The sequence below is a fragment of the Haplochromis burtoni genome, unplaced genomic scaffold (assembly GCF_018398535.1).
Source record: "Haplochromis burtoni strain Fernald_Lab_line unplaced genomic scaffold, NCSU_Asbu1 Contig_485, whole genome shotgun sequence".
In the NCBI taxonomy this organism is placed as follows: Eukaryota; Metazoa; Chordata; class Actinopteri; order Cichliformes; family Cichlidae; genus Haplochromis; species Haplochromis burtoni.
Window position 1 is genome coordinate 324,797 of NW_024582846.1, and position 22,562 is coordinate 347,358.

General features: G+C 40.6%; 2 protein-coding genes across 5 annotated transcripts in view; one reads left to right on the plus strand and one right to left on the minus strand.

The window, feature by feature from the left end:
- Positions 1 to 2: 2 nt before the first annotated feature.
- dimt1l (DIM1 dimethyladenosine transferase 1-like (S. cerevisiae)) lies at positions 3 to 6,229 on the plus strand. The gene is made up of 12 exons (XM_005947202.2): positions 3 to 346; positions 1,972 to 2,045; positions 2,189 to 2,275; positions 3,255 to 3,316; positions 3,414 to 3,507; positions 3,593 to 3,642; positions 3,738 to 3,861; positions 4,293 to 4,385; positions 4,476 to 4,540; positions 4,618 to 4,681; positions 4,787 to 4,893; positions 5,508 to 6,229. Exons 1-12 carry the CDS (start codon positions 289 to 291, stop codon positions 5,548 to 5,550), a joined length of 921 nt encoding a protein of 306 aa, XP_005947264.1. The 5' UTR covers positions 3 to 288; the 3' UTR covers positions 5,551 to 6,229.
- A 1,093-nt stretch (positions 6,230 to 7,322) lies between these two features.
- LOC102306495 (kinesin-like protein KIF2A) overlaps positions 7,323 to 22,562 on the minus strand; it is a 37,344-nt gene continuing 22,104 nt past the window's right edge. The window contains exons 2-22 of one of the 4 annotated variants that reach the window (XM_042213826.1): positions 19,044 to 19,138; positions 17,159 to 17,281; positions 16,340 to 16,394; positions 15,229 to 15,345; positions 14,945 to 14,989; positions 13,499 to 13,599; positions 13,294 to 13,389; positions 13,155 to 13,209; positions 12,900 to 13,062; positions 12,131 to 12,221; positions 11,938 to 12,001; positions 11,760 to 11,851; positions 11,534 to 11,676; positions 11,108 to 11,312; positions 10,824 to 10,934; positions 10,660 to 10,727; positions 10,258 to 10,383; positions 9,331 to 9,478; positions 8,603 to 8,704; positions 8,346 to 8,481; positions 7,323 to 8,258 (exon numbers count right to left, since the gene is read on the minus strand). In XM_042213826.1, coding sequence (XP_042069760.1) covers positions 8,173 to 8,258; positions 8,346 to 8,481; positions 8,603 to 8,704; positions 9,331 to 9,478; positions 10,258 to 10,383; positions 10,660 to 10,727; positions 10,824 to 10,934; positions 11,108 to 11,312; positions 11,534 to 11,676; positions 11,760 to 11,851; positions 11,938 to 12,001; positions 12,131 to 12,221; positions 12,900 to 13,062; positions 13,155 to 13,209; positions 13,294 to 13,389; positions 13,499 to 13,599; positions 14,945 to 14,989; positions 15,229 to 15,345; positions 16,340 to 16,394; positions 17,159 to 17,281; positions 19,044 to 19,138 — 2,222 coding nt within the window. In that variant the 3' untranslated portion in view covers positions 7,323 to 8,172. The remainder of the gene's footprint in view (positions 8,259 to 8,345; positions 8,482 to 8,602; positions 8,705 to 9,330; positions 9,479 to 10,257; positions 10,384 to 10,659; positions 10,728 to 10,823; positions 10,935 to 11,107; positions 11,313 to 11,533; positions 11,677 to 11,759; positions 11,852 to 11,937; positions 12,002 to 12,130; positions 12,222 to 12,899; positions 13,063 to 13,154; positions 13,210 to 13,293; positions 13,390 to 13,498; positions 13,600 to 14,944; positions 14,990 to 15,228; positions 15,346 to 16,339; positions 16,395 to 17,158; positions 17,282 to 19,043; positions 19,139 to 22,562) is intronic. The other 3 variants (XM_005947203.3, XM_042213827.1, XM_005947205.3) reach the window with 3 other exon arrangements.

Genomic DNA, 22,562 nt, shown 5'->3' on the forward strand with positions numbered 1-22,562 from the left:
GTGTGTGTGTGTGTGTGTGCTGTGTGTGTGTGTGTGTGTCAAACTGTTTCAAAAACAGTTTTAGTTTCACCTTGAAAAAGTAAAAGCAATGCCGCCAGATCGCCACCAGAGGGCGCGGAGGAAGCGAGCCAACAGATGAAGCCTGCAGCTCAGCGTGTCACTGAAGAAGAGAAGGAGCAGCATAGAGGAAGGACTACACGTGTTTACAAAGTCCAGCCAGCCTTACTCTGGATAATTACTTACAATTTGGATTTTTGTAGCTCTTTAAGTAGGACAAAATAAAGTAAAATGCCGAAGGTCAAAGCGGTGAAGAAAAGCAGACAGCACCAAGAGGTCAAAAACCAAGGTACGTTTCTGAACGGGGTGCGTTAGCATTAGCATGTTAGCATGCCAGACTTTAGAGACGGGGTCAGTCATCGTGTCTGTGCAGTGTTTGCATATTGAGCTGGTGTATCGCTGTTCTAGCAGTCACAGCATTTAACATGAAGCACTGCTGTAACTGTCGTCACTTGTGTTGACGTGGAAACGTTTCAGTGACTCCAACCCACCAGCTACTTCAATTAAAAGGTTTCTTTTGAAAGTTTCTTTTCCTGCAAATTGTTAATTTGTGCTAACTGCGATATTTAGTCCCGCTGCTTCCGCTGTTATTTTCTGTATGCATTGTTTAGGAGGTGAACAAATGACGTAAACACAAATTGTTTATGCTTAATCAAGATCAGAGAAACAACTGACTGTAACAGTTCTAACATGTAGATTTATTACTACTGTTTTGCAATATTATGAATGTAAATATTCCCCAAAGAAGCTTATGTATGAAGAAATGTTGAAAGTCATTCCTGATATGTAAATAAATGTCTTTTGTCATTATGTTAAAATGCTCGTTTTGATTTTTTTCTTTTTTTTTCATGGTGGTGGGTCGTTATTTCATTTGCAAGCACCCTGAACCTCAAATGTCAATGAAAAATGTTTACTGATAACAGAGCAACAAACTCAGCCAGACTCTTGTTTGGGGCTTGGTGGTGTCAGATTCCCTGATACGTTTTAAGGTCAAAATGTCACTCTGGTCACTCTGCGAGATGCGTTTGATATTTGTAATAAGTAGTCGTGACTGACCGTGGAAGGTGGGGGAATTGGTGCTGCAACTTTACAGTATGCATTTTATTCCACAGGAATAGATGGGCATGGAGAACGGGGAGCAACATTGAAAGTCCACAAAAGCAGTTTAACACTGAAATGATAAGCAGTTACTTCTGCCTCGGATCTGAGGCTGTATGCATGAATTTAAATGAAATTAGAAGTATGACCATCTGGAAACTTAGTTGATGAACAGGCAGGCTGAACTGTTAACTCATTCCTACCTGAAGGCTGAGAGAAGTGCAGAAGATTTTTAAAAAGGAGGATGGATGCAAAGAAAAATGGCATCTTGGTGCCAATTATGAGCGCAGGAAATTATTATTTTTTTTAACTTGTAGCCGTGGTCATGTTTCTCAGCGGTTTCTGGACGGGATTGTGTGATTCCTTAATACTGTCTCACTGCCAGGTGAATGTTAACCCCACTGAACAAAAAGCAGTGCAACGTTCACCCATCTGCAATAGATGCAGTGTTTGAGTAATGATTATAAAATTTTCAGCAGGAGCTGTTTATCTGCAAAATGAGCCTTGGGGGTTTCTTGCTGTGTATATACAGAAGGAGGACTGTAGTGCATTAAAATCCAATTTAGTAGAAACTGTGAAAAATGGCTCATATTCATCTTAGCAAGGGAACAAGCAAAAAAGTATAGTATAACGTTTAGATTTTGCAAGAGCTTCATAGATGTTTTTCATGGGATTAGATGAGCTGGCATGGATGGATTTATCCTTGGCTTAAAATGTGAGCTTAGGACATATAAACCGATATAATTGTTCATATATAAATGACCATAGTCGTCACACATGACCAGCATGCAGTGCTCAGTTTGCTCTCTGTTGCAGGGATCATGTTCAACACTGGCATCGGCCAGCACATCCTGAAGAATCCTCTGGTTGTCAATGGGATTATTGAAAAGGTGGGAAGTACTTGCTGATGCTGCTACAGACAAAAATTTTAACAAATATTCACAAAATGTAAAATATGTGTTTTAAAAAAAAGAAGTGGACAATCATGCAGAGGCTGCTGATCTAACTGAACTGTGACGCGTCTCTTTTTCAGGCTGCTTTGAGGCCGACAGACGTGGTGCTTGAGGTGGGACCTGGTACTGGTAACATGACAGTTAAGCTGCTGGAAAAAGCCAAAAAAGTAAGAGCCTCAAACTGTCGGGGGTCTCGCTCCAAGAACTCACACTACACCTTTATGCAAGCCTTTTTTCAAACATGTCGTGATACACAATGTCAGTAAATACAGATATTTTTAAACCTATATTTAATAGAGAATTGTGTAAACCTATTTAATATTGACACTGAAAATCCAATTAGTTTGTTTTACATTCTCATTATTATTTGTTATGAGATGTTCTGTAACTTATTAAGCCCCAACTAAATTGCAAATGGGACAAAAAGTTGCACAAAATCCTTTCAAACCACCAAAAGTTTAATTCATTTTTGAGATTTGAGATTTGATAAAATTTAGCAAACACCAAAAATGAATTGCATATTGTGGATAATTTGCATGAAAAGGAGCATATACATCAAAATGTATTTTCAGTGGTGCAATCAAAGTTTTAAGTATCCCAGAAAGTCACACTTTATTTTTCAAAATCACCAGTGGAGCTGTGACAGACGGTGGAGACGATATTTAGTAACTCACGTGGATTAACTCTACAATCAACATATATTTGGTTCGATTCCAGGAGGAGGTACAAATGCATCTGATGTGTAAAAATAAAAATAAATAAATCTAAATCAAAAAGCCCAGGGCCAGTATTTTAATTGCTTGCAGACAGTTGCAGAAAGCACGTATGAATGCATGTTTCTGTTATATTGTTTCTTGGAGAATGCTTGGAGCACACGTGCGTAGTTGGTAGATCTCAGCATGGTGTCTTTACAGACAGGTCCACGTTGTCACAGTTAATTGGAGAGGACACAGAGTGCTCCTTTTACCCTGTAATGATAAAATTTACACCCCCAAAAAGACCCTCCACACACTTGGAAAGTATAAAACTGCCATAGGACTACACAGACCGCACTCCCGGAGTTTGTCTGGTATTTCGGTTCACTTTGGTGTTTGTTCGGTGCTGCAATGACTGCAGATTTTTAAAAGTGACTCGCCGTTTTTGCAGGTAGTCGCCTGCGAGTTGGACTGCAGATTGGTGGCTGAACTTCAGAAGAGAGTACAGTGCACGTGAGTGAACAAAGCAGTGCTGCTCTTACATATACTGTGCTTAAAAGTCGTATTTGAATATAAAGTGATCTAATAAAATCATTGTTTTCTCCATCAGACCCTTACAAGCCAAGCTTCAGATATTAATTGGAGATGTGCTAAAAACAGATCTGCCTTTCTTTGACGTCTGTGTGGCTAACTTACCTTACCAGGTACGGACGTGTTTCTGCCAAATCCACACAAGTCTTTCAGTGTCTTGCATTGCACTTGGACCAAACACAGTTTCTCTTTGTGCAGATTTCATCACCTTTTGTCTTCAAGCTCCTGCTGCACCGGCCTTTCTTCAGGTGAGACACAGCTGGAGGTCCATAGAGGAAGTTTGATCGTCTTTTCTCGTATCCCTGCTGTGTTAAGTGCCTGTTATTTATTTATTTTCCTCCAGGTGTGCAGTCTTGATGTTCCAGCGAGAGTTCGCCATGCGCCTGGTTGCCAAGCCTGGAGACAAACTGTACTGCAGACTTTCCATCAACACACAGCTTCTGGCTCGTGTAGACCATCTCATGAAGGTCAGCATCTGCTCTCTGATGGTTGTCTAATGCTAAAAGCAACTCTCTAGACCAGCGGTCCCCAACCTTTTTTGCGCCACGGACCGGTTTATGCCCGACAATATTTTCACGGACCGGCCTTTAAGGTGTCGCGGATAAATACAACAAAATAAAACTAGTACCGGTACCGAAAAAAAGAAAAAATATTCATAACACATGTGAAAAGACCCAGGAAAACAGAGTAAACAATAAAAACGATAACAAAATAACGCTGAAAACAGATTAAAAACCCTGAAAACTATACATTTCACACCTGAACCTCAACTCTTGCGGCCCGGTACCAAGCGACTCACGGACCGGTACCGGTCCGAGGCCCGGGGGTTGGGGACCGCTGCTCTAGACCATATGTCTCAGTGTTAATGTGTATTTTGTTTATTTTTCAATGTTATCAGGTAGGGAAGAATAATTTCCGCCCCCCTCCGAAAGTGGAGTCGAGTGTCGTCAGGATAGAACCCAAAAATCCTCCTCCTCCAGTGAACTTCCAGGTGAGCTTTGATTGTTAACGAATCCTACTGTGGAGGAGTATTCATTAAAAATATAAGTTAGACTGAAGGTGTATGTTGTTTTTATTCTAGGAGTGGGACGGCCTTGTCAGAATAGCCTTTGTAAGGAAAAACAAAACCCTCAACGCAGCTTTTAAGTGAGTAGCTCTCAAACTGTTCAGTCAAAAGTGGGTGTGGTCAAGAGCAGATGGTCATGTGATCTTGTATTCTGTAGGTCCGCTGCAGTGGAGCAGATGCTGGAGAAGAACTACAGAATTCACTGTTCTCTTCACAATACGGTGAGTCAAGTTTTTAAATAAACGACTCCTCAGCCCTCTTTAAAGATCTCGCCCGCTCCCTGTTTCTCTGCTTTTAATCAGGAATCTTTTTGTGCATCTTCACAGGAAGTCCCAGCTGACTTCAGCATTAGCAAAAAAATCGAGAGTGTCCTTCAGGAAGCAGATTTCAGTGAGAAGAGAGCCAGGTCGATGGACATTGATGACTTCATGGTGTAAGCTGACATTCTCCACCTTGAAACGCCACAGCCTGTAGCTTTTAGTGTGCTTTCCCTACACTTCCTGTGTAATTACATAGTAAAAAATGCCTCTTTTCCACTATTACCTACTCGACTCTATTCTCTTGCATTACAATTGAGCACCTCTAGTATGGTTGGCTCAAGAGTCCTGTGATGTCATTTGTATGTGACACAAACGCAACAGTCGAGCACATCAAAGCGATGGCATTACCTGCTCAATCAGGGGCTTTTTTTTTCCAGACTTGGGGTAAAGATAAGAGCCAGAATGAGTCACTCCCTGACCAATCAGTGGCATGCGGTCTATTTATGTCCCATTTTCAGCGCGACTCTACTTGCTTTGAACCCCAATGAAGAGTTTTGTTGTTGTTTTTTTTGGTTTTTTTCTTCTAAGTAATCGGTACCAGGTTTTACCAACTAATGGAAAACTCAAAAAATTCAGATTAGAACTTGGCATGTAACATATGTACACGAATGTGACCTGCGTGTGGATGACAGGAGTCTATTGTACATTATAAACGGCAGGCTGCATGTGGTTGTTAAAGGCTTCACTGTTCTAATGTGTTCAATCGTCTTTTCTTCATCATCCTCAGACTGCTGCATGCGTTCAACTCTGCAGGAATCCACTTCTCCTAACTCTGATGAGAAGATCTTCACATCTTTCAAAATTGTCACGCAAGGGAGAATTTTGTGGTCAGATCAGGGAAGAACAAACGCCTGTCTGGTTCAGCCCCTGGAGCCATGTTTGACGGAACTGAAATTTAAGATATTGAAATGGTTGAATGAAATATACAAATAATATCAGATGCATTTAAAGTGCTCATATTGAGTGCTATTTTACGTTTGTGAAAATATGACCTGTAAAAACTTTGAGCACAGATACTTTAAAGCCTCTTACTGGTCTGAGTTTGTTCTTTGTCCAAAAAGTTTAGAAAACCAGACGTTTTCTAAACAACAGATTTTCCTATTCATGAAAAGTGTAGACATCTTACATTGTTTTTTATGTAACTCTCAATAATGCAGAGTTACTCCTGCGTAACAGGTGCCCTTTAACAAGAATCAATATTCCCCGTTGCACTACATAAACAATTTGATTGCTTTATGCTTTTGTCCTGACTTTTTTTTCTGTTTTTGAACGTTTGTACCAGAAAAGAAATCTTTTAATGGTATGACTGCCATGAATATAACTACATGTAAAGAAACTAGAAATATTAAAACATAGTCTGGATAAGCTCAGAACAAGGATAATCAATTAATGAGTTACTAAAGAACAGACTGAGGGGTATAAAAACGCAATAAATGTTATGAAAGAAAATAGTGACCATTTGTTTTCTAACAATAATACACGTCTACTGGAAACACCAAGGAAACATGGATACAGAAAGAACACGTGTGGAAATTGTAGTTACTCACTCTCGCCGCTGGAGGGCAGTGAATAGCAATTAATGTCTTGGTCATGTTAAGGTGGAAACATTGGCTACTGATGCTGAGATGACTTTCAAAATAAAATAAGTTTGCCATTTGAGTACAATAATACACTGCAGGCTGTTACTGTTGTAAGTTAATATTTTCCTTTTTTAATATAGAATAAAACATTTTAAGTATTGACTTCACGCTCTGAGGCGTCTACTACAAAGGAGGATTTCGTCTTGAGCAGGTAATTTCAGGGTTAACCCTGAATATTCTAAACCGAAGGTGATTCACTTACCAGGGTAAATCACTATGGTGACGTATTCTTTCCTCATTAAGAGATCCTGCTGACCAATCAGATCTCCAGAATACAAGGCTCAGTAGTGAATACAGTACCATTATTACTTTATTTTCGCCTCTCTTTTACCTACATTTTTGCGATTACTTTTGTTTTCTAAGCATCAGTACCTGATCTTAAAACAGGAGGATGCCTATACTGCTGCAGACTAAGCCTATGTTTGAATTCTATTTTTATAATTATCTTTTACAGCAGAACTGAGAGCGAACTCTGTGATAAAATAATTTGAGTTAAATGTTTATTTTACTGGTCTGTGCGCTAAATCACAAATTCACGGGTTCTTGTTCTTTATAGATTTTTGACAATCATTTTATCATCTGATAAAATCTCTGATTGGAGCAGGTGACACTCATAGGGGTCATTTTATGTGGAAGAAAAATGAGCCATGAAACTTTTAGATTAGTCAGATACCGCTAACACCACCCCAGGGGAAACCTTGGGTTAACTTAGCCAGTTTATAACCAGCTTTGTGTGACTGCTTATCTTGATCTTATCTTGATCGAACTCACCCTGATGGGAAAACTTAAAGTAGCGCAGTCAAATTCGAGGTGGTGAAGCGGAGCCCACCTTTAGACGCTCAATTTCTACTCAAGCTTGACTTTATGTTTGTGGCAAATAAAGATAATTTGGGTCACAGAAGTCATTGAAATGAAACATGACTTTTTATTAATTCTTCCAGCATTACATCTGGTGCAAACACTGAGCAACATAACCAATGATAGGTCAGTGATCTTCACTATACATTTATTAATAGTTTTTCTAGTTCCATTTTTTTTAACAAAGTGTTAAATGGGTGGAAAACATGTTTTACATTAAGAGTTTTTTGAGTCAGTTGCCACATGGCACAGACTGTAGCAAACTACAAGTAAAAATCTGTCAGGGATGACAGAAGGAAAGAAACACAATGTGGTTTAACGCTTCCTCCAAACTGGTAAAAACTTTGAGAAGGAAGGGAAAGGGAGAAGAGATTACTTACAATGAAGTATGACTTTACGATGCCGACCGGGGGACCCCCGGACCATGAAACAGTGGTGAACATAAGCTATCACAGAGTGAACATGCAGAAATGTCAGCCAGAGCAAACCAGAAATCAAATACTGGTTTTGTGTAGTAAACTTCGAAGCATGTTCAACTGAGATCTCCTCTGAAAACCGGTCGAAAAGTTTTAGTTCAAAGGAAGTACAAACGGGTATAAAAGAAAAATAATTTAAGTACAAGGAAAGGAAACTAAACATTCTCCATTAAAAAAAATCATCTAAAGTGGAAGGAAATAAAAACTAGTTTCCTTCCAGTTTTCTAACAAGACCAAAGAGTGAGTGGAGAGCCAGTTTCTGTTACTAGAGGGATCAAAACAAACGATATTCATTGAGCCTGTTGGTACATTAGACAGTCTTTTAATTTGTGTTTTCACAGCTGCCAGCGTCAGCTCGACTTGTGCCAAACATCTAGTGGTTATGTTTCTCAACATGCCACTTAAACCTCTTCAGACTCTAAAGAGCACGTGGCCTCTTGGGATTGATCTGCTTACTGGCTTGCTCCTCCTCCTGCAGTGCAGAGCGGAATGACTTCACTTTATCTGTTGAGGAGAGCAAAAGCATTTCACACATTTAAAAAATGTAGCAGGATGGCTTTATTCTATTGTTAAGTGATGTTTCAGGCATACCTCGGAGCTCAGTGAGGATTTCTATCTTTTGATCTAGGATCTGCTCCAGCTGCGTGGCGTAAGACTCCACGTCATAATCCACCTCCTCCGTCATCTCCAGCAGCACCTTTTCATCTTCCAGCCACCGGATAGACTCCTGCTCAGAGGAGAACAAAGAGAAGTTATAAATTCACTGTCAGGAGCTGCAATTTATCTGGATTCATATAAGTATGTATGAGAAAAAGAAAGAAACGAGGAGAGCTGGAGTGTTTTCTAACCTGGAAAACAGCTCTGTGGTCCTCTAGGACCTGCTCCTCCATCTCCACCAACTGTGACACGGCCTCATGGAAGGTGAAGAGCTGAGGAGACACTTCTTCCTCCTGTGTTTACAGATCCAGCAGAAGATCCAGATTTAAACAAAGGAGATCAGGCATTTTTAAATAGCCACTTCTAAACTGTGGCTTCTTTCCCTTTATACGTCACGATGTCTCCTACAAACAAATATTCTTTAAACCTGAGTAAAAACCCATGTTTATAATTTGGGTTTTAAACCAGACTGAGTTCTTCTATTTGTGTTATTATTATATTATCTCACTCTTTTGTATGACGCATTTTAGTCAAAAATCTAATTTTCTTAAAATTGTTAAATTAAACGTACTTAACAAAAAGCTACAGCACAGAGATCATTTCTGAAATCTGGTTATCAGTGGACCTCACCTTCATCACTGATAAATAAAAGTTTGAATGTTAATCCAAAAACACTTGGGGTAGTGTAGGGGTAGTGAAATACGTGGCAGCTGCGATATGGTAAATGGGCTGGTACTTATTTAGTGCTCATATACCAGTATCTTGCACTGATTGCCCCTTGTAGGAGCCAGGGACTGAACTACTGAGTAATATACAGCCTTGTTTTACCTCCTGTTCCACAGCAGCCCTATTTTCAGATATAAGTTCCAGATGTAAACAGTCTGATTTGTGCTTCAAAGAATCAACTGTGAGCACTTACATTCTGCTCACAGAGAAGTTTAAGGTCGTCTCTTTGTGGTGAGATGCTCAGCCACTCTTCATCCAAGAGATCCAGCTGGTTGACAGCATGGATATTGGGGCGTCCCCCTTCCATCACTTGGTTGGGGTCCACCGTTAGTTCCTTTACCCTACAGACCAAAAGAAGAAATAAAGAAACACATCAGATCGCAGCGACCACAGGTCAGACCTGTTCTTAACAAGGCTGATGTTTGGTTTGCGGTTCATGGTTTGTGCAGCATGGCAGCTTCATGACAGCAGTGATGTCATGCACAGGCACAGATGACAATGCTCAATTTCCAGATATCAGTTTTCATGGTAACTGGAGTCTGGGTGTTCAGAGCTCATGTTTAACTAGGCTCTCGCAGAGCTGATGAGCTGATGAGGGATTACAGCACTGTACCCAACCTGCAGGTGCCAGCGCCAATTAATTAGGACTACGGCCGGGATAAGGGATTACCCGCTGAGTGTTTGGCTCAAACAAAAGCTCACTGTGGATGCATTTGCCAAACAGCTAAAAGTTGAGTTTTGCACCAGCATTCTGACTTATCACACCCAGCTATCGCAGTTATCCCTGACATCCGGGGCATGAACAGCAATGAAACAACAGAGCAAATAAAAGACACACCCACACAGACAGACATATTGTTCTTCAGGATTTAGCAAAACAATTAAAAAAAAAAAAAAAGTTTTGTCTACAGTTCAGATCAAAGTCAAAGCAGGGATGAAAAGATGAATCACATCAAAACATGCAGATGAAAAACAGAAAGGGGAAGACAGGAAGTGTAGCGCAGTGAGGAGCTGATAAATGAGCTCATGGGTGTGTTCTATAATGCATTAGATACACAAAGGGACAGCATGCACTGTGTGTATTTGTGCGTGTGGTGCTGTGCTTTGGGGAGTGCTTGACCTGCTGGGAGAAGTAGCAGCAAAGTCATCATACTCAAAGGTATTGGTGGGCGAGTGCTCAGGGCGGCTTCCCTGACCGCTCTGGGAGAAGGGGATGTCTGACGGACTAATCCCAAACTCCTTCACTCTAAGCAGTCATCATACCAGCACACAGAGCAGCAGAGGGCGGGAAACAAGAAGGAAAGAAAGTAGGAAAAAGGGGGAAGAGGATACAAGAGTCAGAACGAACAAGAGTAAGCAGAGAAATTTGGAGTAGTACAGCTAATTTCAGATTCTATAAAAGCCACTGGACATTACAGAGGAATCCAAAAGAGCTAAAATTTCATAAAGGTGAATAATCCAAGAAGTTCCTGTAGCAAGAAGATACTGTCCAAATCACTGGAGTGGGTTATCTCAACCCCACCTGTTAGCGTAGCGTAGTGTGTTGAGTGTGTTCTCACAGGATGTCATCCCAGGAGAAATGGTTGCAATCTGGAGCAAAAAAACAGAATATGTCATTCAGATTTATTTCATATTTATTAACCTGTGGAAGAGATGTGATAACATGGCCAAAGACAGAGGACTGACCATGCATGTGCGTGAGTTTTCCCCAATAAAGGAGTCTCTGAGGACCTGGGTGAGCTTACTGGCTCTGAATGGTGTATGGGGCTTGTTACGACCCAGAGCTCTGATACACTCCTGAAACAACAAGAGAGACATACTTGGTAAATTTAAAAAAAAAAAAAAAAATTACAAATGGAAAAAGTATACATGACATTTCTTTGTTATTTTACAAATCAACAACAAAAAAACGAAGTGGTAGCCAACACTTGGGAAGGAGCTACTCCACTATCCCTTCACTGCACACAGACCTTCAGGGCTAACAAGCTTTTGTTGATCTCTGCTCCCTCCAGACGAGTCTGCCGGTCAGCGCTCGATGTATCCGCCCCCCTCTCATTGCCCGCAAGGTCGATGAGGGAGAACTTTCCATGCATCTTCCCCTTCCTCCGGAGAATGATCTGGAAAACGGCGTGGCTGCGAGATGAGTGAGCGTTGGCGGACGTCTGCCCTGATGTTCTTTTGGGGGGTGATCAAGATGATGATGAAGACAAAGCAGCAGCAGCGAGGGCAAAAAATTAATAACTTTAGGAGAAGGAATAACATCCTCAAAGAACATGAATATTGTGCTAGACGACGTCTGCATGACAATAAACGAATTTCAGAGTTTTGATCTGATCACTGATCAAATACAAGAACGCAAAGTCTCGGAATTCCTGAGAAAGTTCCTGCTGTCATACCTGCAGCTGTTTCCCACTTCAATGAGTTTCAGGACATCCTCTGTGCACTTGACCTCCTTCTCCTGCAGCCCCACCACCTGCACTTGCTGTTTCCCGTCCTCCAGTACCCTCAGCTTAGCTTTACGATTCAGCAGGTCAAACACCTACAAACACAGTTCTGTCAGCATTAAATAAAATCTCTCCTTCAGAAAAAAATAAGGAAAAAAAATGATCACACATCACTTGCCTTCCCACTGTAGATTTCAAAGAAAGTTGCGTACACTTGTAGATCTAACTTTTTGTAGCTGGGTTTCTTCAACATGAGAAATACATCCCGAGCTGCACAGAAACACACGAGAGATCGAATTCCAAAACAGATCCAACTTATCCTTCAGTCAACAAAGAGCTACATCTAATGTGCTTACCAGCTAATGCATAAATTCCTTTAGAGCAGTCTTGGTTTTTCCCAGAGAAATCACCACCCATAGTCTGTGACACAATGAAAAAATAAATATATACAAGTTAAAATGTATTTTATACACAAATTATATAAGATGCACTCCAACTACAAGGATAAAAGCCTTCTGTTTTCTTAAAGGCACATTAATTGTAACTCACGTGTGTTTTTCCACTGCCTGTCTGTCCGTAGGCGAAGCAGGTGGCCATGCCTCTCTCAAAAATGGTTTCCACAAGAGGTCTGGCTGTGAACCTGCAGGAGAAGACAAAACACAGTCATGCGCTACTCCATCCCCAAATTTATACATAAAATATTAACAATTCATTCATCTAATTTTGTTTGTTAGTCACCTTTCTTCTGACTAAAGGAATTATATTAACATGCAAAAAAAAACAGATTTCAGTTTTTTATTATCTATGAATTTGCAACTTGAAAATGTCAAACTACCTGTTATTTGAATTAGTTTGGTTTAGTAACAATGCAAATAGATAAACAGTCATTTGTAGAATGTTTGTAAATGATTAAAAAACCATAAAACGATCACAATCAACACATTTTGGTCAAATTCCGCTGGCCGAGTGGCCAGGTCGCACCCCTCAATGAGTGTGGCTGCGCTGATCCAGGGTTTCCTTCCCCTAGCCGATAATTTGTGGCAAAACACTGACTTGTTCATTTGTAGTTTGTGCATCAGAAACCGTTCAACAATTTTTTTCCCCCAGACATAGCTGTCTGCAAACATCTCTCAAAACTAAGCTAAGACAAACACTGCAAATACTGGAAAGTCTGGTTGTTCTTGATTGTGCGCCATTGCTTGGCAGAGATTCTCCGTCTGTGTCTTTGGTTGGCTTATCGTGTGCTGCGTCACATAATATGAATCTGACTTGAAATTGAATAAATCTAACAACTCAGATGTCGCTTCGGGTCACAAACCTGTAAACCATCTCGTTTGTGGTGCTGTCGTCAAAGGCGTAGTCAAAGCGGAAGGTCTGGTTCTCCAGGTAGCGGGTCAGGTCCACTTTTTGTTTAGGTTCATGAACCATCACCACATCCTTACTGGGAATGGTGATCACATCCAAATCTTTCACGGACAACTCTGAAACACAGCAGAGGCGACACTTTCAAATACAACAATATAAAAAAAGTACTTAGCACGCAACATGAGGCGAAACTCATCAAAGACCTCACCTTTTTTGTTGAGTGGACGTTTCCTCACACAAACGCATATTCTGTGCTCTTCAATCTGGGCAGTGCAATGAGAAGGACATTTATTAAACTTTGGATGAAGGTCAATTCTTACCGATCAGGAGCGAAGAAGAATTTTCACCAGGTCTGCTGTGGTCAGGGGCCGGTAGTCTAGACTGGCTCGGAAATCTCGGATCATGTACATGATCTCATAGTTGGGGATGGTGGTGTCCACCTCCTGAAGGACAGAGAGACAACATGACAATTACTCTCATGTCAAATATACTCACTTCAATGTAAACAACTCTATGGCAAAAAGAAAAAAAAGAAGAACAACATCAGTGTACCTGAGCTCTTTTCTCCCTGAGCTCCTGCTGCTGAAGCCGGCGTCTTTCTCTTTTCTCTTGAAGTTTTTCCACCTCCTTCACACAGTTTGACTTCCTTCGTGCTGCCATTTAGAAAAGAAAAACAGTAATTCTCCCAGCTTTCACATCATGTATCAACAGCTTTCTCTTCCCCTTTCATCTCGCATACAATATGTCACTTCTACTACTTTCCCAGCGTCTTCTATCAGCTTTCCTTTCTGTTGGCCTTTATTTAAACAGCAGAGAAACCTTGGGCTGGCTGCAACAAAGCAGAGCAGTGATACAGCTACTACACACCAGGATGCAGCGGCTGGCACACAGTGTCTCCCGCATAACATTAGCTGCTTGCTCTACATAACCAACAAAAGGCCTTTGCAGCACTGTGTTTCAACACCTTTTTATTTTTATTTGTGTCCTCAAACACAACAGGACATGTGACCTCTGAAAGGAAAATTAAAAAAAACAAAGACAAAACCAAAAAACACTTACAATGCAGGATATGTGCCTTGCATTACTGTTTTAATCCAGTCTGATTACAGTAAGAGGCTGTTTCAAATCAAGAATGATCGTCTTAAGAAGGTTATTCCAAAGCTCCCGAGCACCACACCCCCAGATTAGTTTTGTTTCAGGTCAATCAAACTATTAGTCACCATTATAAAGGAACACAAGTTAGCAAACATGTGAGTAAAAGCCACTTTTAATTCAATGCAGAGTTCATCAAAACTATGTTATTCGATTAGCCCCGGCTCAATGCTCGCCGCTGTAGCCCCAGCTTCCCGCTGCAAAGCCCAGCCCAAGCCTTGTGACAGAGTCCTGGCCTCCTGCTGGCTCCAGTCCCTGAAAACCCAGACTATCGGAGCAGAGGGATTAATAATCTGCTCTAATCTGTGAGGAGAAGATGAACTGGGTCAGCACCGGGACAAGAAATATAAGACGAACTCAGCACCGTTACTGCTTATGAGCTATTCAGTCTGTGTGGAGGGGAGCTGAGGGGGTGAGGAGGGGGGACAAGGCGTTCACATCATCCTCTCAGCCTTCCAAATGACAGCGAGCACTTTGAATAAAAGGCTATCATTGCTGTCTGAGCCCAGAGACGTAACACACATTACCGCAGGCTCTTCCACGTGTGTGCCCGTGTGTGACTCAGCAGAAACCAGACGCACACACACACACACACACAAAAAAAAAAAAAGCAGCACAGCCAAACGACACCACAATTTTTTTCCCCTCCTAATACCCAGAAAGCCTGTCTGCTGGATGGATTGTGAGTGTGCTGCTTCTTGTCCACACAACAGCTCTGAGCAGTACGTGGCAGACATTTGGCTGAGCGATCTTCTTGTTTGACTAGCGGTCTATCGGACTCTATTGGAAACTATCAGAATCACTGTGAAGCACTGAGGGCAGGGGTAACATGCAGGTGATACATACAAAGCTGTCCAAACTCCTTTCTGGATAGCGGCTGATGTGAGGACTCTGTGATGAACATGTGGTCAACAAAGACACGACATTAAAAGATTTTGATGGTATGCTTTTGTGCGATCGATGCATTTTTACTAACGCTGACAGTATATTTGGATAAAAAAAAAAAGAAAAATCTTATATGGATTATACTTCACATTTACATAAAGGGATTAGTCTAGAAGCTTTTGGCCAACTGCTTAAAACTGGTTTCTTGAAATGATCATTTTCTTGACAAATGTCATGATTGTTACCGTTCTGTAGCTGCTGCTGTGTCTGGGCCTGAGTGGGCTGTGCAGGCTGCTGCGATGGAGGAGGTGGAGCAGGCTCTGGCTGCTGAGGCTGTGGAGGTCTGGCCCGGGTTGGAATTGCTTAAGACACAACACCACAAAGATTAAAATACAAATATCTCTGATCCAAATGCCACTACCAAGCAACACTAACAGCAACCCCCCCCCCCCAAAAAAAAACAAAAACAAAAACCCAACACCAAAATAATTAAATGAATGAATATTAAAAAAGGAGGAAGGAGGAGAAAAGAAAAAAAAAGATAATAATAATAATAATGAATAAAAAACTCAGAATATGTTTACTTTGGTCAAATTTGTTAGCACAACAAACGTGGATGGTTCACGTGTACTGAAACTATAAGGCTGTGAGTGTTATGTTTGTATTTCAGAAAAATGCTTTCTTATAAATAAGGAAGTAGCTGAAAGTAGTGGGTAGTTCTATATATAAATGGATTAGTCAGTATTTATTTATTAATCTTTTTTTTTTTTTTTTTTTAAACACCGGGTGTCCGTACTGATGCACCACCAAAGGGATTTGTGTCTCCTCCTGGTAGCTTTTTCTTGTTTGCCAAAAGTGTAAACGACTACACTGGAGTCACTATGTTTGCATTGGAGAACATATTCTATTAAACTATCAATTTTACATTTAAACAACTACTGCCTGCCCATACTACAGTACTGTTTGACCAGTGTTTGCTGCTTGCCATGAAATGAGTATGACAAGAAGCTTTTATGAGACCATAGGTGCATAAATGCAAAAACGGCATATGTGTGGATGTAAATGAGAAGCTAATGTCAAGAAATAAAAATGATATGATGCTTTTATAAATGCTTAAAAAGTTAGTTCTTCCTGATTGCACAGGAAGAGTTGGTGGACAAAAAACAAAAACAAAAAACCCCACAGATTTTTTGCATTCTAGTAAAATAATTGCTAAACTAAAGTGGGCAAACTCATGATGGAAATAAACAAAACAAAGACTGACAAACAAAAAAATAGCAATCCATATAAAGCAAAAATTTCAATAACAATTAAACCACCATAAATATGTGAGGATAATGTTGCAGTTCCTCAAACCTCTATTATCTCTGGATGGAGTATCATTCTTAGGAGGTGCTATCGTCCGTCGGTTCTGTGAGGGGAAACCAAATAAAGAGAAATGACTACCGAGTTAGTTAGTGTGATTCTTACTTTTGTTGTCACAAAGTTCTAGACTTTTCTTATCGTGAGTACTCTGCATACAAAAATACAGAAATACACATGCTTTTTTGGAGGCGAGTGGTTAATGTATCCACATGCTGCAAGCCATACTGTGTGGCACAGATGGAGACACAGAGCGGCACAGGTGCAACAGTACCCTGTTCCCTCACTGGCAGAAATTTTCCTGTAATTTCTGATCATTTGACAAATGTGAATATCAGACAAAAATGTCTAATATTCAGTACTGGGTAAGTGACAATTTAAAATTGGACTTTACTAAAATTCTAGTTAGATCTCTGACAAAGGAAAAACCGTGATGATACAGCTCACGCCGCAAAACACACAAAAACAATCTTGAGTCTGGGTGGGCTGGTGGTGAGACAAAAGGATGGTGGGAACCTTGAGCCCTAAATATTTACTGAATTTAGAAAGAAAAAAACCACTGAAGACTCTCACCTGTTAGTCTATATTTATGACACGTGGTGTAATTAACAGGACCAGTTAGGTGGTTCCTGAGAAGGATCGAGGTTCTATAAAAAGATCCAGCATACTGAGCCGCACAGGTCACCCGAGGAAGCCTGGGTGCTAGCCCATGAATGAGGGATGAGGGTGACAAAACAAAGAGCTGCAATTCCGAGCAATGTAAATCACACGCTACACCTTTAGGTGCTCATAAGGTCACACAGCACCACTCACCTTTGCAATTTTGTTGACCTTCACACATGTGGGTGTAGGAGGGGGTGGGGTCTCTGGACTAGGGGCAATTTCTTCATCTGGAGCCACATCTGGATTAAGTGCAAATATACTCTCCAAGTCAATCTGTCCAGAAACAGAGCAGCATAAAGTCAAGTGATTCTGTCTATGACAGGGTGTTCAGTCAGTTTGAAAATACAGTGCATCACAAAAGCCTAAAAAGGGCTTAAATGAGACCAGTTTTGTACATAATTAAGGTGGACAAGAGTCTTCAAACTAACCCCAAGTGCTTATATTTAAACTTGGATGTCTCTTGTGTGCTGAGTAGTCAAAATTATTCATCAGATTTATTGCAGTAAAGCCAAAGGGTGTTGACCACTTTCTAAAACTGCTGCTGAATGTAATTTTTAAAGTTCTGTACTGTAAATTTCACCAACGCTCCATGGGTGAAAAAGCTCAGAGACAGACTTGCTCCACGGACACTTTGTCATTTTGATGGGCTGAGAATCAATGCTGCAATTAATGGACAACTTGCTCCAACTTTCTCATTCGTTTTTATACTTTAAAAATCTAGGCAATGTGCACGCTGTATAAGCATTCACATTATTGAGATCCTCCTGCACTTAACTACTTCTGCATACTTTGTGCTACAGAAACCATTCTGGTATCAAAATGTTCAGCTTTTTCTGGAGAAGTGTGCTTTTATGAAGAATTCAATTTTTTATGGCATTTTGCCACCACTGTGTGATGACATCCCCTGCTCTTTAAACGGTGCTAGAAGAATAATGTGAAAAAACTTCTCTTTTTTTCATGCCCAAATCGTTTGCCTTACATGTATAAGATATACATCAAAACATAGCCATCTCTGTCCTCTTTCATCCAGTGTCATTCAGCAATTTCTCATTTCTCTTTCCGTTTTGTTGGAGGGAAAAAGTAAACAGCCTGAAGCTGCCATCCTCTGCAGTGGTTGCTTTGTTTAAAGTTCTTTCCACAAACTAAAGTTTTCAAACAGTTGTAACATCTCCCTCTGTGTGTTTGTACGTCTCTGAGCTTCTGTGCAGGATTATGATTAAAATTCAGCTAATAACCGGCATGATCATAGACTTGTGTCTTAAACACAACTGGGATGACTCCTTACAATAATCAAGAGGTGCACGACCGGCCGACGCACCACAAAGATTGTGTCTAGCGACACAGGAAGTTATGTCAAAATCGTCACACGGCTAAACATTTATAGATAAACATTTCTCATTTGAGATCATTTTTCATTTTGATGAGCTTCAGCTCCAAGTTTAGCATTTTTGAAGCTCAGTTTTGGTACCTTTTTCGCTTTATTTCGCATATTTTCAGTTTTTGGTACTGTTGCTGGCCGATATTTTGCTAATCTTTTGCAATTAAGCTGATTTAGCAAATTCAGCTTTGAATATTTCAAATATTTTTAAACATTTCAGGCAACATTTTCAAATTGCAGCATTCACATTGCATTTTTGGTAGGAAATGCTTTTTCTAGTATTTTTTATTGTCTTATTTGGACTGCGCGTATGTGCTCCAAAGACCGGGCTGAACCAAATGTAGAAACAGACATTTTTATATAAATAATTCTGCTTATCTTTGTGCTTTTTATTATGTCCATGAAAAATAATTATGAAAATGTGATGCAGCAAGCCTGCCGCCAGATGTACTGTTAAATTTTCACACTGTCTACATGTGATCAGAGCTGCAGGGTGTGCAAGGGGTGATGTGTGGTCGAACATGCAGCTTAGTTGCATAATCACAGCATCTCCTGAATGCCTTTGGATCTATTATTCATTGCTTTGGAAAATAAAAAGCACTTTGTGCTGTTAAGGAAGCTTTAAGAGGTAAAAAACAGTGGTAAATAGTGGTTTACCTCTTTTCCCTTTGTGTCTCCATTTTCTATCCACTCCACTGTGACGCTCTCATTGTCCTCATTAAGTGAGGTCACCATCGCCTGATGTATACGTCCTGTAAAAGCACCAGAGATAAGATGAACTCAAACATCAGATTAGCAGAAAAACATAAATAGCTGAAGGTAGAAAATATTGGGACAAACATCACTGTAGTGCTATGGAAAATTAAAAGCATTTTATTGTTTAGTAAGTACAACAACAACATAACTGCATTTGCCATTCAAACCCCATGATTTATGAAATATAAAAAGGTCTAATTACCACCTGCTACCATGATCAGATCTGCATGCAGTCTTGTTAAAATAAAACTGTTTTTATTTGGATATACACTGACTTTAAAGAATATGTTTTTAAATAATATACTATATAACAGGGTAGGCAACCTTTCTGACGACGAGTGCCACTAATTATGATTGCATTAGCAATAAATTTAATAACGCTCTATATTAACAGTTACACACTATATAGAACCACTTTATAGAATTATATTTGTTCGCAGATGTTGGCAGCTATCAGCGAATAGTTATCAGCTATTTTGAAACAAAAAAAGACATTTTTATCCATAACAGCAAATGAACTGTACAACAGAAAATACAAATGCTATTTATGGTCTCCTCACAACAATGATAAGAAAAATAAACTGGGCCAATATGGCATGTTTGTTAATACAGAGACACACATGTTAATGTGATCTCTGGTCTCCCACTCAGAGACACAGGTCTCCGAGTGTCCAGCATTCAGACGGCTACCTGAGGACTCATGTGAGAGAAAATCTGCTCACACAGATATGTAGAGCCAAATACTGTCAATAAGGCCTCTGCAATGTTCTGAAGACAGTTAAACTTGTCAGGTAGTGATGTCCAGCAGGTGAAAATGCAAGCTCCATGAACACGCACAGCTTGGATTCCAGCTGCTTCGATGTTGCATTAACTGGCATTAACTCAGCCAGTTAATGCGAGACAAATCCAGCTGCTCATTAAAGATTTTATCAGAAAGGGTGGGTGGAGAGGCGGGGGAAGTTGGGGATGGTGGGGGAGGGGGGGCGGAAGGTGAAAAATGGGGGTGGAAATTCCCGAACAACTTTCCTATTGGTCCATACACCTGAAAGTCCTCAAAAACACATTGTGAATTCTGTCTCGAGCACAACTGAATGTGTCTATCCGAGCTAATTTACGATGTGCACCGCTGGCCTGGCCATTTATTTTTAATGCACCTCTCAGATTAATTCACTGCTGTGTCGTGCTCAGGGCTGGACTGGGACAAAAAATCGTCCCGGGCATTTTGACTAGAGACCGGCCCCCAGGTATTAAAGCCATAAAGCTTTGAATGAAAACAAACGCTGTTGTGACAGTGATGTCACAGTCTTGTTGGTATATGTATGATTTCTATACATTTTACGATCAGATAAAAACTTTGGTTGTAAGCTTCAGATAATTATTTAAAAGCAGACATTTTAAATGAGAATAGAAGAAAAGTATTTCTTTGTGCCTTTCCCTGTTAATGCCCTACCTGGCCCTGGCAACACTTTGCTAGACCCGCCCCTGCACAGTTACCAGCTGTCAGCTACATAGAAAAGGATCCTGGTGTTATTTGTCTCTCAGAAACAGTTCATAACTTCCCTTCAACTCATTCATGTCACCTAAAAGGTAAACCTGTTTCTCCATCACCTGTTCAGCTCTGATGATTCAGTAAGGACATCTCCTGGTTTCATCTTCATGTTTCCCTCTCACCAGATAACCAAACCGACTATCATGACCAGCAGGTTTACAGCTGTGGCTCCAGCAAACATCAGCTGATACTAGAAATTAATATTAAATAAATTCTAACAACAGCTGATCAAGCTTAAACGTGCTGCTGTTGTTTAGCGCGACATCCGCTGGTTTCCTCTTTCTGGCGCAAAGTGGAGCGACAAACAAACAGAGAGCGATCAGCTGATCATTGATCAGTTTCATGATTGAAGTAGAAAGGAGAGAGAGGAGAGAAGAGGCAGCTGTGCAGCATAACGACAGAATAACTCCTTTGTGTCTTTTTCCATTCTAGCTGAAGTCCGGGACAAACTGTTCCTTTTCAGCTCAATACAAAACGCATAATATTTTCTCTGAATGCGGGACGACTCCGTCTTTTTACAGGACGGTTGGCAACTCTAATAACTAACCTTATGAATAAAATAAAGTTCGCTACAACAATGCTGTATAGAAACTCCGTCATGCTAGCTAGTACGCAGTACGAGTTATTGTAACTGACTGTAAAAAGTCAGCACAACGAAAATAAACTACACCTAAACTTGGTTTATATTTGACCCAGATAGACAGGCAGGTCATAACTTCTTACCTGAAGTTCAGTTCACCTGACACTCGGACCAGCGGCCGCCTCGGGTCTCTGCTCCTCCTGCCTCCCCTCTCCCTCATCCACCTACCAGCCTCCACCACTTGATAATGTTACTGAATCTGTGGAAGCTCCGCCATAGCCACCACCAAACGAGTTATTTTTACACACCGGCCAGCATCTGGCCAATCCACCACCTGTCATTTTTTATACCCTTACAAAAAATAAAAAAATAAAAAAATCATCCACCCACCGAGCAAATGCCCGGTATGCCCGATGACCAGTCCAGCTATGGTCGTGCCATCAGTTAACCCTTCGCGTGCCAACTGTAGCACGCGTGCTTAGGGTTGCCGACCCCTGCTATATTATAATTGTTGTGTGACGACCCACTGATGTATTCTATACATTTTACATTTTCAGTTCTGTTTCTGAAGTGTTGTGCTCCAACTTTTTTATTATTATGCCATATACATTTAACCTAGCTTCAATTAAACCATTTCATTACTAATTATATAAGCTTATATTCACCTTTATCCTCACAAACAAAGAATCTAGTTCCAGATAATGCAGGCGTTTCAGTGAAATGTTACCAACACAAAACCCGCCTATGCTCACCAACAGAGGCTTTTATTTCATTTCCATTGTTCTGTAAGTGACTGAACAAATTGGGTTTCTTGTGAGAGGAAGGCAGCAGGCTGAGGCTAATCTTGGTAAGTTCAGACCAGGAGGTTTGATAATGAAACGTTAGCGAGACTCGGATAACGGAGATGAGAGCAGCTGCTGTTAGCCTCTGTGCTTCTCTCCGCCCCTCTGTCTTCAACACTGCAATACTAACAGCTGGAGAAAAAAAAAAGAAAAAGGACAAAAAAGAAAAAAAAGCTGCTCAGCCCTCCCATTTCTGCCTGTGCAGATCCAACTGCATGCTGCAAAATCCCTTCACTATCTAAGGAAACGGCATGCTCCAGTATCCATTATTTAGAGACACAAAGAGAGCAGGCCAGCAAAGATGCTTTCAGTGTTCTCATGTGCTGAACATTTGATCAATTTACCATACAAATGTTTCACATTTGCAAAAAGCAGGGAAAATGATTTTCTCGCAGGGCAGCCATTTATTCAACAGAATGCATATGTTCTATTTGTTAGGTATATATCGC

Coding starts and splice junctions, on each gene's coding strand:
- dimt1l (XM_005947202.2), top strand. CDS start 289: ATGCCGAAGGTCAAAGCGGTGAAGAAAAGCAGACAGCACCAAGAGGTC. Junction 2,046..2,188: donor TCAATGGGATTATTGAAAAG/GTGGGAAGTACT, acceptor TCTCTTTTTCAG/GCTGCTTTGAGGCCGACAGA. Junction 4,386..4,475: donor CTCCTCCAGTGAACTTCCAG/GTGAGCTTTGAT, acceptor TTTTTATTCTAG/GAGTGGGACGGCCTTGTCAG.